This window comes from Colobus angolensis, unplaced genomic scaffold, assembly GCF_000951035.1.
Source record: "Colobus angolensis palliatus isolate OR3802 unplaced genomic scaffold, Cang.pa_1.0 Scaffold70, whole genome shotgun sequence".
NCBI lineage: Eukaryota > Metazoa > Chordata > Mammalia > Primates > Cercopithecidae > Colobus > Colobus angolensis.
Genome location: NW_012120710.1, coordinates 349,478 through 363,450, shown reverse-complemented (window position 1 = coordinate 363,450; position 13,973 = coordinate 349,478). Strand labels below are relative to the sequence as shown.

At 33.7% G+C, this 13,973-nt stretch overlaps 2 protein-coding genes across 5 annotated transcripts in view; one reads left to right on the top strand and one right to left on the bottom strand.

Moving 5' to 3' along the window:
* LOC105501230 (UDP-glucuronosyltransferase 2B9) overlaps positions 1-13,973 on the top strand; it is a 476,097-nt gene that overhangs the window by 117,398 nt on the left and 344,726 nt on the right. The gene's annotated exons all lie outside the window — the stretch shown is intronic.
* Positions 1,899-13,973, bottom strand: part of LOC105501232 (UDP-glucuronosyltransferase 2B19-like) — a 13,877-nt gene continuing 1,802 nt past the window's right edge. For 2 of the 4 annotated variants that reach the window (XM_011927072.1, XM_011927073.1), the window contains 5 exons: positions 13,587-13,735; positions 9,331-9,462; positions 6,522-6,609; positions 5,115-5,334; positions 2,373-2,649 (listed from right to left, as the gene is read on the bottom strand). In XM_011927072.1, the coding sequence (XP_011782462.1) occupies positions 2,373-2,649; positions 5,115-5,334; positions 6,522-6,609; positions 9,331-9,462; positions 13,587-13,735 (866 nt within the window). Of the gene's footprint in view, positions 2,650-5,114; positions 5,335-6,521; positions 6,610-9,330; positions 9,463-13,586; positions 13,736-13,973 lie in introns of all 4 variants that reach the window. The other 2 variants (XM_011927071.1, XM_011927075.1) reach the window with 2 other exon arrangements.

The window sequence follows — 13,973 nt, the reverse complement described above, 5'->3', positions numbered from 1 at the left end:
CTCAGCAAACTATCGCAAGAACAGAAAACCAAACACCGTATGTTCTCACTCATAGGTGGGAATTGAACAATGAGATCACTTGGAATCGGGAAGGGGAACATCACACACCGGGGCCTATTATGGGGAGGGGGTAGTGAGGAGAGATTGCACTGGGAGTTATACCTCATGTAAATGACGAGTTGATGGGTGCTGATGTGTTGATGGATGCAGCACAGCAACATGGCACAAGTATACATAAGGAACAAACCTGCACGTTATGCACATGTACCCTAGAACTTAAAGCATAATAATAATAAATAAAAAAAGTGAAAAAAAAAACAAAAATATCTCAACACTCTGACTCCTCAGAGCTCTGCAAAGCTTTCTGGCTCATGCCTTTTTCTTTAGGGCATAATCGAACATAGAAGGAATTATTAGCCTCAGAAGATAAAATACTGAAACAAGACATCAATTAGTATTCCTTCTATTAAAAAAAATTAGGAATAAAAGCAAATCATAATAAAGGGCAAACTCAGAGAAAAGGATTTATGACACAGAATTTCCACCTCTCAGAATAAATGCTGAGGAGATAATCAGACAAATGTTAAATAAGTACTTAAAAAGAAGCAATTGAAATATTATTTTTAGTAATAAAAAATTAAGAAATATCTTACACGCCTAGCAGTAGATGATTGGCTTTGTAAATTTTGACTCATGCATACTGTGAATCACTAGGAGTCATTAAATATTATTATGTATTTATGATAATATGTATGTATTTATGATAATAAATATATATTTTTAATAAAATGTTGCAGACCAGAAAAAAAAACATCCAAAAATAGTAGATATTGGAATGGTGCTGATAAGGACCACATTTACAATACTGGTGGGAAAGCAAACTAGTACAATCACTATGGCAAACAATACAGATATCCCTTAAATAACTAAAAGTAGAACTGCTATTTGATCCCGCAATTCCACTGCTGGACATCTATCCAGAGGAAAATAATTCATTATATGGGAAAAACCCATATACACACGTTTATAGCAGCACAATTCACAATTGCAAAACTGTTGAACCAGCCTAGATTCCCAACAACCAATAGATGGATAAAGAAAATGTGAGATAAATATATGTGTGTGCATTTGTATACACATACATATATATACTATGTATAAATTTTATATATATACATACATATATATACATAATATATGATATATGTATATATATCACATTTACTTTATCCACCCATTACTTTATCCATACATGCCATATGTATAATGGAATACTACTCAGCCATCGAAAGGGACAAAACAAACCTGGATGTAGTAGGAGACCATTATTCTAAGTGAAGTAATTCAGGAATATAAAACCAAAGAATGTATGCTCTCACTTATAAGTGGGACTGAAGCTATTAGGACACAAAGGCATAAGAATGATATAATGGACTCTCGGAACTCAGAAGGAAGGGTGGGAGCGGGGTGAGGGATAAAACACTACGCATTGGGTACAGTGTATATTGCTTGAGTAATGGGTGCATCAAAATCTGAAAAATCACCACTAAAGAGCTTATCCATGTAACCAAAGACAAACTTTCACCCAAAAACTTTTGAAACAAATAAAACAAAAAAGAATTTTAAAAGATGAATATTTTTAAATGACCAGAAAAATAGAATTGGCTCAAAAAACCAAACACATTGTAAAATTAGTTCGTTTTGTAGTAGAAACTAGAAATGAGTTGCTATATTTCTAATTCCACATACTTTCCACTGGGAAATGACCAAAACTCTAAAATGGTAAGCATTTTTTATCAAAGCTTTTAGGAAAAAAATGACAATGAAGCTGGATGCACAATAAAAGGTAAGCAGCACTACTCATCTCAAAATATCAAGAGGAAGAGAGAGACTTTTTATACAACGTAATTATTTAACAGTTTCCTCAGAGACAGTTAAAACAACACAATCCTGCATGAAATGAATCCAAAGCATGCCGAGTATGTGCAAAATAGTACTGATACTGTCTGTGCACTTCCTAATGTTCTTGTTTACATGTACAATGTTGACATGTAGTTAAGCTTAATAATGATTTTTCACATAAACTGTGAATGAGAACAATAAATTTCAATACAAGCTCAATAAAATTCAATATAAGCCCATATGACTTTAAAACATTTTTGTTTTCCCTAATGTTTTCCTCCTTGAAGTGAAATATTTCTAACAGTTAAACAGGTACTAAATATCTGAAAAAAAAAATTGACTTGACAAGGTAAGTTTTGAAAGATGTTTTGGCACAAGAAAAAGGAATCTTGTATCACAACCTATTCTTGTTGTAATAAACTGAAGAAGTCTCATTTATCGGGTTTCCCAGCTTCCAGCCTCAGATGTAATTAATCTCTTTTTCCCTTCTCTACTGTTCTGACAAACTTCCAGACACAAACCAGACATTTTGTGATGATAAATATCACAGCTGCCACACAGGCCAGCAGGAACCCAACCACATCCAAAGAGTGGTACTGGAACCAGGTGAGGTCATGGGCTGCAGGCCAAAGGTGTTTGGCTCCTTTATGGCGCATGACAAATTCAATCCAGAAGACGGCTCGATCCAGGGGCGTCACTGGTTGATCATGATGAATGCTTGATAATTTCATAGCATTCTCTTTATATCTAAATGATAAACATAAAGGTATCAACATTGAAGGTAAGTTAATTTGGCCAGGCACAGTGGTTCACACCTGCAATCCCAGTACTTTGGGAGGTCGAGGCACGCGGATCACAAGGTCAGGAGATCAAGACCATCCTGGCTAACATGGTGAATCCCGGTCTCTAATAAAAATACAAAAACAAAAACAAAAACAAAATTTACCCAGGTGCGGTGGCACACACCTGTAGTTTCAGCTACTTGGGAGGCTGAGGCAGGAGAATCACTTGAACCCAGGAGAGGGAGGTTGCAGTGAGCCAAGATTGCACCATTGCACTCTCAAAAAAGAGTTAGAGAAAATCTTCACAAACTACACATACCACAAAAGATTAACATCCACAGTCTACAAAGTGCTTAAACAAATCAGCTGTGAGTGAGTGAGACCCCCTCTCAAAAAATAAATAAATAAATAAATATAAAAAATAAAGTAAGTTAATTTGCTTGAGCATATCAAGTCCATGAAAGATTTTTAAAGTGTCATATGATTCAATGTAAATGTAACAGAATTGACATAGAATTTGTGTATTTTAATTTGAGTCATCATAGAAAGTTTGCCTTTTAAATTGTATTTCAGGATTGACAAATATTTTTAAAGTAAAAATGGAAGTTCAGGTGAGAAAGTTACTTATTTGAGGCAGAGAACATATGAACAATTTTATTTTTTTTAATTTTTAGTTTTTTGAGTACATAGTAGGTGTATATATTTATGAGGTTCATGAAATGTTTTGATACAGGCTGTTATGTGAAATAACCACATCATGAAGAAAAGGGTACCCATAGCTTAAGCGTTTATTCTTTGTGTTATGAAATATCTAATTACGCTCCTCTAGGTCTCAAGCAGGCTTTCACAATCATGCTCAGCATCATGAGCCATTTTAAGTGGTGAAAGATATATACTTAAAATACAATTTGAGAATTATCACCCTTAAGTTTCTAAAGATGAATTGTGTTATGTGGGTGAAATGCCTCATAGCCATGAGCTCTGCTTCTAGTCTAATCTTTTGTGTCCTACTGTTGCCCACCCAGTAACCAGAATGATTTTTTTTTTTTAATTAAAGTCAGATTATGGCACTATCTTGATTAAGATTTTTGCCTGACTTTTCATCATATCAAGAATAGAATCTAACTCTGTTATTTGGTTCTCAGGATCCTCCATTATCAGACACTGGCAAGCTCTTCTCCAAACACTTTCCCATGCACACTAGGTCTTCTAGGGACTTTGTCCTTATATTTTTCTTTAAGTTCCCATCTTAGCACCTTACACATTGTGTCCCTCTACCCACGCCTGGAGTACTCTTTCTTGCAACAACCCAAGGCATGCTTCCATCTCTTTTTGAGGCAACCCTCTAAATGTTACCAATAATAGAGGCTTTCCCTGGCCACTTTATGATAGAACCCCTAGGATTTCCTGTATTTTGTGTGCTTATTTTGAAATTATTTGACACTTAGAATATTAAAATACATTATATGTCTTCTAAAATACATATTTAAGTATAAAACACATAAGATAAATATACACACACAAAGCAAAACAGCTCAAAAAAGTAAGATCATCGTAAACATTGTTTTGAAGTGAAGATACCAATTTACCTATCTCTCAGATCATGATAGAGACAAATATAATATGGAATACCCATATTATAAAATATATTGCTGTAAAAAGAAATGAAATGTTATACACACAACATAAATAAAGCTAAAAAACATAAAAACAACAAAAATTGTACTTGGTGAAAAAAGTCATTTACACAACATAATAAGTTGTATGATTCAATTTATATGAAATATGCAGAGAGAATAATCTATAGAGAAGGAAAGAAAATTGGTGTTAGCCTAGGGCTAAGGGGTCATGGGAAGTGACTTCTATACCATTATGGTTTCTTTTATGTTGATAAAAATGTTCTAAAATGATATAATGGTGACGGCTTCATGACTGCAAGCATACTAAATACATATGGATTTTATACTTCAAGTAGGTCGGTTTTCTGCTGTGGAAATTAAATTTAATTATGAAGACTGTTATTATAATGATAATAAAAATAAATTTTTCAGTGAGAAAACAGATATACTTTGAAACATTTTAGATATTGAATTAAAATATTTTCTTATATGACTTCAAGTTTATCCCTCCTTTCTACTGTGGACTGATTATGTCACATTTATTTTAATATGTCTTCTTATCTACATCCTTTTAAAATTAGTTTTGTGTAGAAAATTATTTCAATAATTGGTTATTCGTTAAATGTATGTGGTTCAAATAAAATTTTTAAATAATCACTCAACAATAAAAGCGGATTGTAGATTATATAAATCATTAAAATTCTTTCAAAATCAGTCTCTTATATAAAGGATAAAACTCATACTTTCTATTGACAAGAGAAATGATCTAAAAACACCAGAGTAAAAAAAAAAAAAAATAAGTTATACTCACAAAGGATCATTTATTACTGTCTTCAATGCATTGAGTAAGTCTGTACTCGACATTGTGTCGAAGTCCAAACTAACAGCTGCACCCTTGGCCTTCATGTGTGCAATGTTATCAGGTTGATCTGCAAACAGTGGAATGCCCACCATAGGGATTCCATGGTAGATCGCCTCATAGATGCCATTGGCTCCACCATGTGTTATAAAAGCTCTGGTTTTTGGATGACCTAGGATTGAAGGAATTTTAGCAAAATTACTCATAGGAATAAAATGAGAAATGCACAATGGAAGAATCTGGGTGTGACAGTGTTTCCTTGACAACACACTGAACTGAAATGAAATTGCTTTTCCGACTTCAGAGGAAGGAGCACCTAATTCTGCTGGAGATGTAAGTGAAGGCTGTGTGGTGTGTTTAACTTCAGATTGAAAAAATTAATACAATATTACCAGTTGAACTAACAAAAAGTGAAATTTGGACAAGGAACTATAATGTGCAAAAAAGACAAAAGCACAGAAAAGGGATGGGCATGTAAGAATGTGTTCTCATTTTTGTTTGTTTGTTGGTTTGCTTTAATGGAGACAGAGTCTCTCTCTGTCACCCAGGCTGGAGTGCAGTGGTGCAATCTCGGCTCACTTCAGCCTCCACCTCCCAGGTTCAGGCACTTCTCCTATTCAGCCTTCTGAGTAGCAGGGACTACAGGGAAACCACCATGCCCCATTAATGTTTTGCATTTAATAGAGACTGAGTTTCACCATGTTGCCCAGGATGGTCTCGAACTCCTAAGCTCAGTCAATCCGCCCACGTCAGCCTCCCAAAGTGCTAGGATTACAGGCGTGAGCCACCTTGTGAGCTGGACACAACTCTGTCCAGCCAGAATGTATTCTCTTAAGTACAGTCATGGAGTGTGATATGTGGGGTGTGCAAGGCAGCAGGCAGAGAGTTGATGGTGGTGCTAGAATTGAGGAAGGACAGGTCACACTTCATTATGAAATGTGTCAACACTTTTTGATTAAGATTAGGGATTTAATCCTACAGAAAATGCAGTGTCCATGGTGATAGCAGAAGAGCTGTTATTTTTAGTGACATTTGAAATAACCCTACAGAAGAGGACAGTAAAGTTGTAGAAATATGAGAAAGGAAGACAACACAGGAAGTGCCAGAAAAATTCTGTGAGAGGAAATAACACCCGAAATAAAGATACTCTGATCATAAAGAATGTGGGTGCCTATCATAAAATGACAGCAATTATTGTTTATTCTTTTCACCCTAGGACTGGAAAATAAATATACAGAAGTTTCATTTTATTTTTAAGTTTTTCCATAACAAATGTTCAATAGGCTTGTTTCATAATGACTATTAACACTCTAATAATCTGTTACTAATATATTCAATATTTGTTCTCCAGAGACTTACCAAGAAGATCATTCTGGGGTAGCCACTTATGCAGCTGAGTATTGAGTCCTAAGGCATCTGGTTTATTCCCATCAAATCTCCACAGAACCTGTTACAGTGAACAAAATATCTTATTCCATGAGAGGAGCTCAAAAGTTATAGAATGTTAGAACTCTAAAGAGATTAACAATGAGAACAAGGGATGTTAAGTAACAAGAACTACTCAGACTGATGTAAATAGAATACTCACGTTTCATTTCCTTATTTTTGTAATTAGTTAGGTATGTAAGAAAATCATGTTTTTTCAAAATAGTAGCTTAGACAAATAAGATTATCAATGAAAAGTTCAAGTGTTTAAAAAGTTGTTACACTTTTCAGAAGAAAACCTATATGGGGCAAACCTCTATATGAAAAAAAGCTTAACATCACTGATCAAAACCACAAAGAGATACCATCTTACATCAGTCAGAAAGGCCATTATAAAAAACTCAAAAAATAACAGATGCTGGCGATGTTGTATAGAAAAAGAAATGCTTATACTCTGTAGGAGGGTGTGTAAGTTCAACCATTGTGGAAGACAGGGTGACGATTCCTCAAAATCCTAGAGGCAGAAATACTATTGAACCCAGCAATCCTATTACTGGGTATGTATCCAAAGGACTATAAATTAGAACATGCACATGTATGTTCATTACAGCACTATTCATCCTAGCAAAGACATGAAATCAATCTAAATGCTCATCAATGATGGATTGGATAAAGAAAATGTGATATATGTACACAGTGAAAAATTATGTAGCCATAAAAAAGAACAAGATCATGTCTTTTGTACGAACATAAAAGAGTTGCTGTACGTTATCCTTAGCAAATAAACACAGGAACAGAAATCCAAACACCGCATGCCCTCACTTACAAGTGGAAGCTAAAAGATGAGGACACATGAACATATAGAGAGGAATAACATATGCTGGGACTTATTGGAGGGTGGGGGTTGGGAGGAGAGAAAGGATCAGGAAAAATAACTAAAAGGTACTAGACTTACTACTTGCATGACAAAACAGTCTGTACAACAAACCCGCAAGACATAAGTTTACCTATGTAACAAACATCCCATTTACCCTGAAATTAAAAGTTAACAACCAAAATTTAATTTTAAAAAGATAAAAAATTTTAATAATCATATGCATTAAAATTTTTAGGTAGTCATTATTCTAGTGTGAAAAAGCAGTAACAACTTACTAATGACCTATATGCTTATTTTGTGTTATATATTTTATGAGTTTTCATCTACCAAATTTAATATTAATTTCATCTACAAAATTTAATATTAATATTTCTGAGTAATATGGGAAGTGGTTCACTTATATCTACATGTCTGTAAATTATTTTAATACAGTTGTTGCCTTTGATTGAAAAAAATATAAGTCTATAAACTATGCCAACTGGAAGAAGTCAATTAATGCTGCAAAGGTAGCATGTATAACTTCTTTGAAATTACAAATTATCAACAACTACTTCCAAGAAAAATTTCAAGTGATAGCTTTTGACACAAATTCAGAGTATTCTCAGGATTGCTAATTTTGGATATTTTTTCAACATAGAAATGAGGAACCTATTGGTACCACAGATAAAAATACAACTCTTAAATAAATTCTAAAATTGTATTTTGCTGAATTTTGATCAACTGATTGCTAACACTTAGTGTGCTACAAAATGTTGACAACAGTGATTAATATGTTCTGCTATAGCCAAGACATTTTTATATTTACATTACTAATGTTGGAACCCCCAAGGAATCCTTACAAATTAAAAAATAATTTACAGTGTTTTAAGTTCTATTTGTTACATCAATGTTAAAGTAACTTTGAGTTTTTGGCAAAATATTAGCATAGGTCATCACAAGAAGGCTGTGTCAGACAGGGAACTAAAAAGTAATTGCAAATACACATTTTATTCTATATAAAAGAAAATATGTTCCTACTATGTTCTATGGAGGGGGCATCTGAACCTGTTCCCCTGCCTGACTTCCTTCTGCTTGAGTCCTTCCTATATTTCCTTCTGCTTCCTCCATTGGGAGGAGTTGTTAATCTCATAGTGCAGTGTCCTTGTGGGGCCACATTTTATACTACACGGGGTCCACCCTCAGAGCAGGATCCATCTCCACCCTTTCCCTTTTATCTTCCTGCTTCAGACATTGGCTGGGCCTGGTCCAGCAAGGCAGGCTGCTTTTTCTCTTTCTCCAAATTTGCCTGGCTCTGTGGGTCCTTGTGTTAGTTGTCTGACAGCTTAGGCTGTCCTTTCTCTGAATAGTACCCTGAATATCATGCAAAAAGGCCTACTCCAAAATGTATAGGAAGTATATGAGGCTGGATAACATGGCAACACTGCATGATGCATGTCAGAGTTTTTAAATACCTGCTATTGTTACTGTTCTAGTGAAGTTACCAAAATGTTATGTTTTCTAACGTCTGTAGGGTGTACAACGCCCTCAGGAAATCTTAAACAAAAGGATCAAATCACAGGGGCAGAATTTAGTGATAGCACAAACCTGACATCAATATCATGATAACACCAAAGCTTTAGCTGCAACTCTTAATTATATTTATTCCTGATCACAATGTTAATGCCATATTAATAACCGATGAAAAACACTCTCTGTATTATTTTAGCATCTTCCATATATATTTTTGATTTTGAATTAATATCTGTGATAATTAGTGCTTTCCCAACAGCTAAGTTTATAGGCAGGAAGTTTCTACAATTGGATTCTTTACAAACGTTAACAACCTCTTTCAGCAGTTTTTCACAACATTAAGACATTGTATCTTACCTTTTGTGGGATCTTGGCAAGGGCTGATGCAATTAGGTTGGCCCTTTCTTCTGACATGTTACTGACCATCGACCCCAGAGAAAATACCACAATACCATTTTCTCCAGAGCTCTGGACAAACTCTTCCATTTCCTGTGAAAAAAAGAAAGTGTTCTATTGTAATAGATTATCAGCACAGCAAGCACTGTGAAAAAATTAGTATAAAAACTAAAAAGAGAAAATCAACTATTATCAGGAATTATTGGAGTAAAGGATGATTTTTGACTGACTCGATTACTCAGTTTTTTTGCAAGATGTATAATATTAGATAGGATGCTTCTGTTAAGGGTATTTGTATAAATATGTGTGTATGTATGTGCGTGTGTGTGTAAGAGAGAAATGAAATAGAGCTATTACATAGTATTTGGGGAGATACCCAAACTCTTCATTTATAATATTATAAGTACTAATGTATGCGCTTTAAAGTGGCACCACTTGGCTATAATGGTATATTGTTGTTCTGCTAAATCACATATGTTTATTTTAGGCAGGTTTTCTACAGAATTATTTTAGTTGGAAGTCATTAGTGGTTGACTTCCCTGACTGAGCACTGAGGAAAAGTTACTCACAGCTGGGATTATGTAAATCTACATTTATCTTACTATAATCCTTTACACGTCACTTAAAGTTTGTCAGAGTTTTCCAGTCTTTTTTCTAAAAAGGAAAAAAAAGTAACTGTAAAAAGTGGTGGTTAAGAATCTCTGACATTCTGGAGTCTGCTATTGTGGTTTGGAATTTCTATGAATTAATTCTAAGAGTCTCATTTATAATACAGAATTGTACAGTATATAGTTAGATAGTTGAATGATCATATTTTTCATGTTATTGTTTAGCTGGAACACCTATTGCCCCAAAATCACACTGTTAAATTGATGTGCTATTTATAACTGCATGTGAGGAACTCTCATCATCTCTTTGCTGTGTCTCAGAGGCAGCAGCATTTGCACCAGAATGGGAGCGACTGCCAGGCCTTTCTGCAGAGGAGATTTGGTCACCTTCTTGAGTAGCTCACTCACACATACAAATCTTGGTGAAAACGTACCTGGCTGGAATTTATTGAGAATCATTCTGACTTGTGTTCCCCAATTATGCCAATTTTTAAAGTTAAATAATTTCAGATGTAATCATTGGGGTAAAACTTTCTCTTAAAGTGTTCTTTACAAAACAAAGAAAAAAAATCCAAATGTTTATTTGCAGACCACATATGGCTGAGTAGTTTTTAAAATATGACTTTCAATGTTAAGACATTAGTGTTAATGATGTCAGAGTCACTGTAGTACTGTTCCAGATAATACATGGGATATCCAGGTATTGTGTGTGATTGCAGTTACCTGTAGCCACATTTGATGTAACTTATGTTCAGTGTTTTGTCTCAGTGGCTTGATGCTCAGAGCTTTCTTCATCTACCCAGTGTTAAAGTAATATAATCACTGTTTACAGATTCATTACTGATGTGGACTGATTGTTTCTCATTCTGTGACAACTTAAAAAAATACACAATTTATGTAAGGAATTTTATAAAAGTATTAAAAGTTCTAAAAGGAAAATAAGCTTTTTTATAAAATTTCTGTCTAGAAATGTTATCAAGGTAAATATGTACGTTTTCATCATGGCTTTTGTTCTATTTTCATAGCTCAATGTAAAATGGTGACATTTATTTAGACAATTTTGTTATTATTGTCTATACTTTTTCTCCAACGAAAAATGTGTCATCTTATAATATTTATAATTTTCTACCTCGCTTTACTTGTATTATAGCTGACTGTAATTGAATATTGTATTGATAAAATTATTATAATGCTACAGTATGCATCTAGTATGTTTTTAATTATTCCTTCATTTAAGATGTTTGATTACTTCCAATGTTTATTTTGTGAATATTTTCATTAAATATTAAATATTTATATTTTGATTTTTTCTCTGTATGATTTCATGCAAATATCTTATAAAACTAATGGCTATATGCATTGTTAACACTTGATACATTTGCCAAGTGTCCTTTTCTATTAGAATTACATAAATTATCTGAGAATCTAATATTTAATTGAATAGAAAGCAACTTGGGTTTACAATTATTTTACATAATAAACAATTAGAAAATGGGTTTCACAATCATTGAGTTGTATTCAAAGCTTTCTTCAAGTTAATAACAACAGCTAGTATAAGTAATTAACAGCTAGTACTAGTAATTATCACTGTTGTACTACTAGTCATCCTTTTTCTTGTCCTTCTACACCTCCTACTTTCTTCCCCCTCCTACTGGCACTGTTGGTTTCCCATAATGTGAGTGGGGAAATCTTTCAAGAGTAGGATAGGGTGGCACAGAATTTCCATTAGTCTCACCTCAGCTTTTGTCTTTTTAGAAAATTATCTTACAAAGTTTACAATTTGCGTTCAACTGAGATACTAAATTTTAACGATGGAATAAAATATCAGTTACCATGTTGCTGCTAATAAGGAGGTAGACAAAAATGATCTCTTAAGAGATTACATAATAATGCAATAAAGAATGCTTACTTTTTACCTGTTTCTTAGAACTGTGATATCAATTTAAAATATGTGAGGTTCTTACGTTTCTTCATAAAGAATATAATGTTACATGATGACAGAATTATTTTGTTATTCTAAACTAAGGGCACTATTCAGATATAAGTGGTAGAAATTATTTGGTATTTATTATACATGTATTGTTCATTTTTTCTGTGTTTCTCTATCAGGCAGCTATGATGTTGAGACACAAGTTACCCCAGGAAGCTTTACTCAGTTGCTTGTTTTAAGGCACCTGCTCTAATAAGGTATGTTTATGCTAAGATGTAAACCTCTGGAATCTCAATGCAGAATCTTTCAATGATTTAAATGCTTGAGTAAAATCAAGTGAACACTGGGTCTTGCTTCAAATATTATTAGAATAACACTTTTATATTGTTAAGGAATTATTTTCTTATAAGTTAGAATACTGGTGAAGATCCTTATCACTTATGGTAGAATTTTACAGTTTCAGCTCGCTCATCATACTGTCAGAACTGACATGTCTTCTTTTAATCAAGTCCACAAGGTAACTGTCCTATAGAAGACAGGTAGGACTTTGTTAGAGAATGCGATCTTGAAGCACTGAATAATTAGTTTCTATTAAATGAGGAATGACATCTCAAGTGACTTACACATGTTAAGTAATTAGTAGTAATCGTAATAACAATAGCCATAATTGCAAAATTAATAACATTTCTGAATCACTAACTATATGCCAGAGACATTTAAAGTGGTTTATTTATATTAACTTTTTTCCACACAACACAATATGAAGTTATTAGTATTACTGCAAAAGTAGGCATAATTATTTCCATCCACTTTCTAGTCCACTTTTCTATCATCTGCTGCCTGAATTCATATACGATTTTCTGCTCGGAACTTTCCAGTCTGGCCCTTCTGCAATTCAATCTATTGAACATCTGGGAATTCTTCTTTAGATATAGTTTTATCACATATTTTCCTTTCTTAACTCTTTTTAGTAGTTCCTAAATGTGCTTAATAAATATTTGAACTTCTAAGGAGTATCTGGCTCTTATCTTGCCTGCAAGCATCATCTGGTTCTTACTCAGTATCTCCCTCGCAAACTAAATTTTGAGTCTAGAGAACTGTCCTGAACACTTTACCTGCTTTTCTTTCTGTGTTTTCTTTTCTCTCCCTCATTATTGTAACTATTCCTGCATATTGTTCAATTCTCATTTAAATTATTAAAATCGGTGACTCCAGGATACTCTCTATTATCTACACTGGATACTTCCTTAGCATTGGTTTTTCCCTGGAGATAATAGTTTTTATGCAGTTTTTATTGCTTGCATATATTCTGTCTTTCAAAGTAGAATGTAACTTGTGTTGGGACAGAAACTGTGTACAACACACTTGCCTGTGGTGTGTGCTAATCTCTTTATAAATATTCTTTGAATGAATGGCCAGTATCTTCTTATATGTTGCATAATCAAAGCTTAAATTTAACAACTCTATTTTCAAAGTCTCCTTAGTATGCCTCTTTATCTGTAATAATGATGAAATTCACAAACTTTTGATGGTATCAACATGTATGTGAGTTTTTAATTGGTATGTGCTTTACCTTCCCACTACCCATGTTTCTTCCAGTGTAGGTCAAACACTCCAAATGAATACAGAACCACTAGCTCTGAAAATTCAAAGCAGACAAACAAACAGTAATAGTTTACCTTAGGTAGGGGTTTGGCAGGTTTGCAGTGGAGTCCTCCAACGAACTCAACATTTGGTAAGAGTGGATGAGGAAACTGAAAATCCCAGTAGTTTCGAATAAGCCATATTTCAGCTTTTGCCATTGTCTCGAATACTGTAGTGGGTCTTCCTGATGGGAAAAAAAGAAAAGAAAAGGTAGATGACACAATATAATTAGGTAATTTTCTGAAAGAAGTTAGAATAATGTAGGCAAAAATGTAGGTGAAGTGTTTGTGCTTTGTAATATATATACATACATTCATATATGGGCATAATTTAATTTTTATGTATTATATATTTTGCCCATGTGTATTTACAGGAAAGACAAAGTGGTGAGAGAATCATGAGGGAAAACTACATCCCTTATG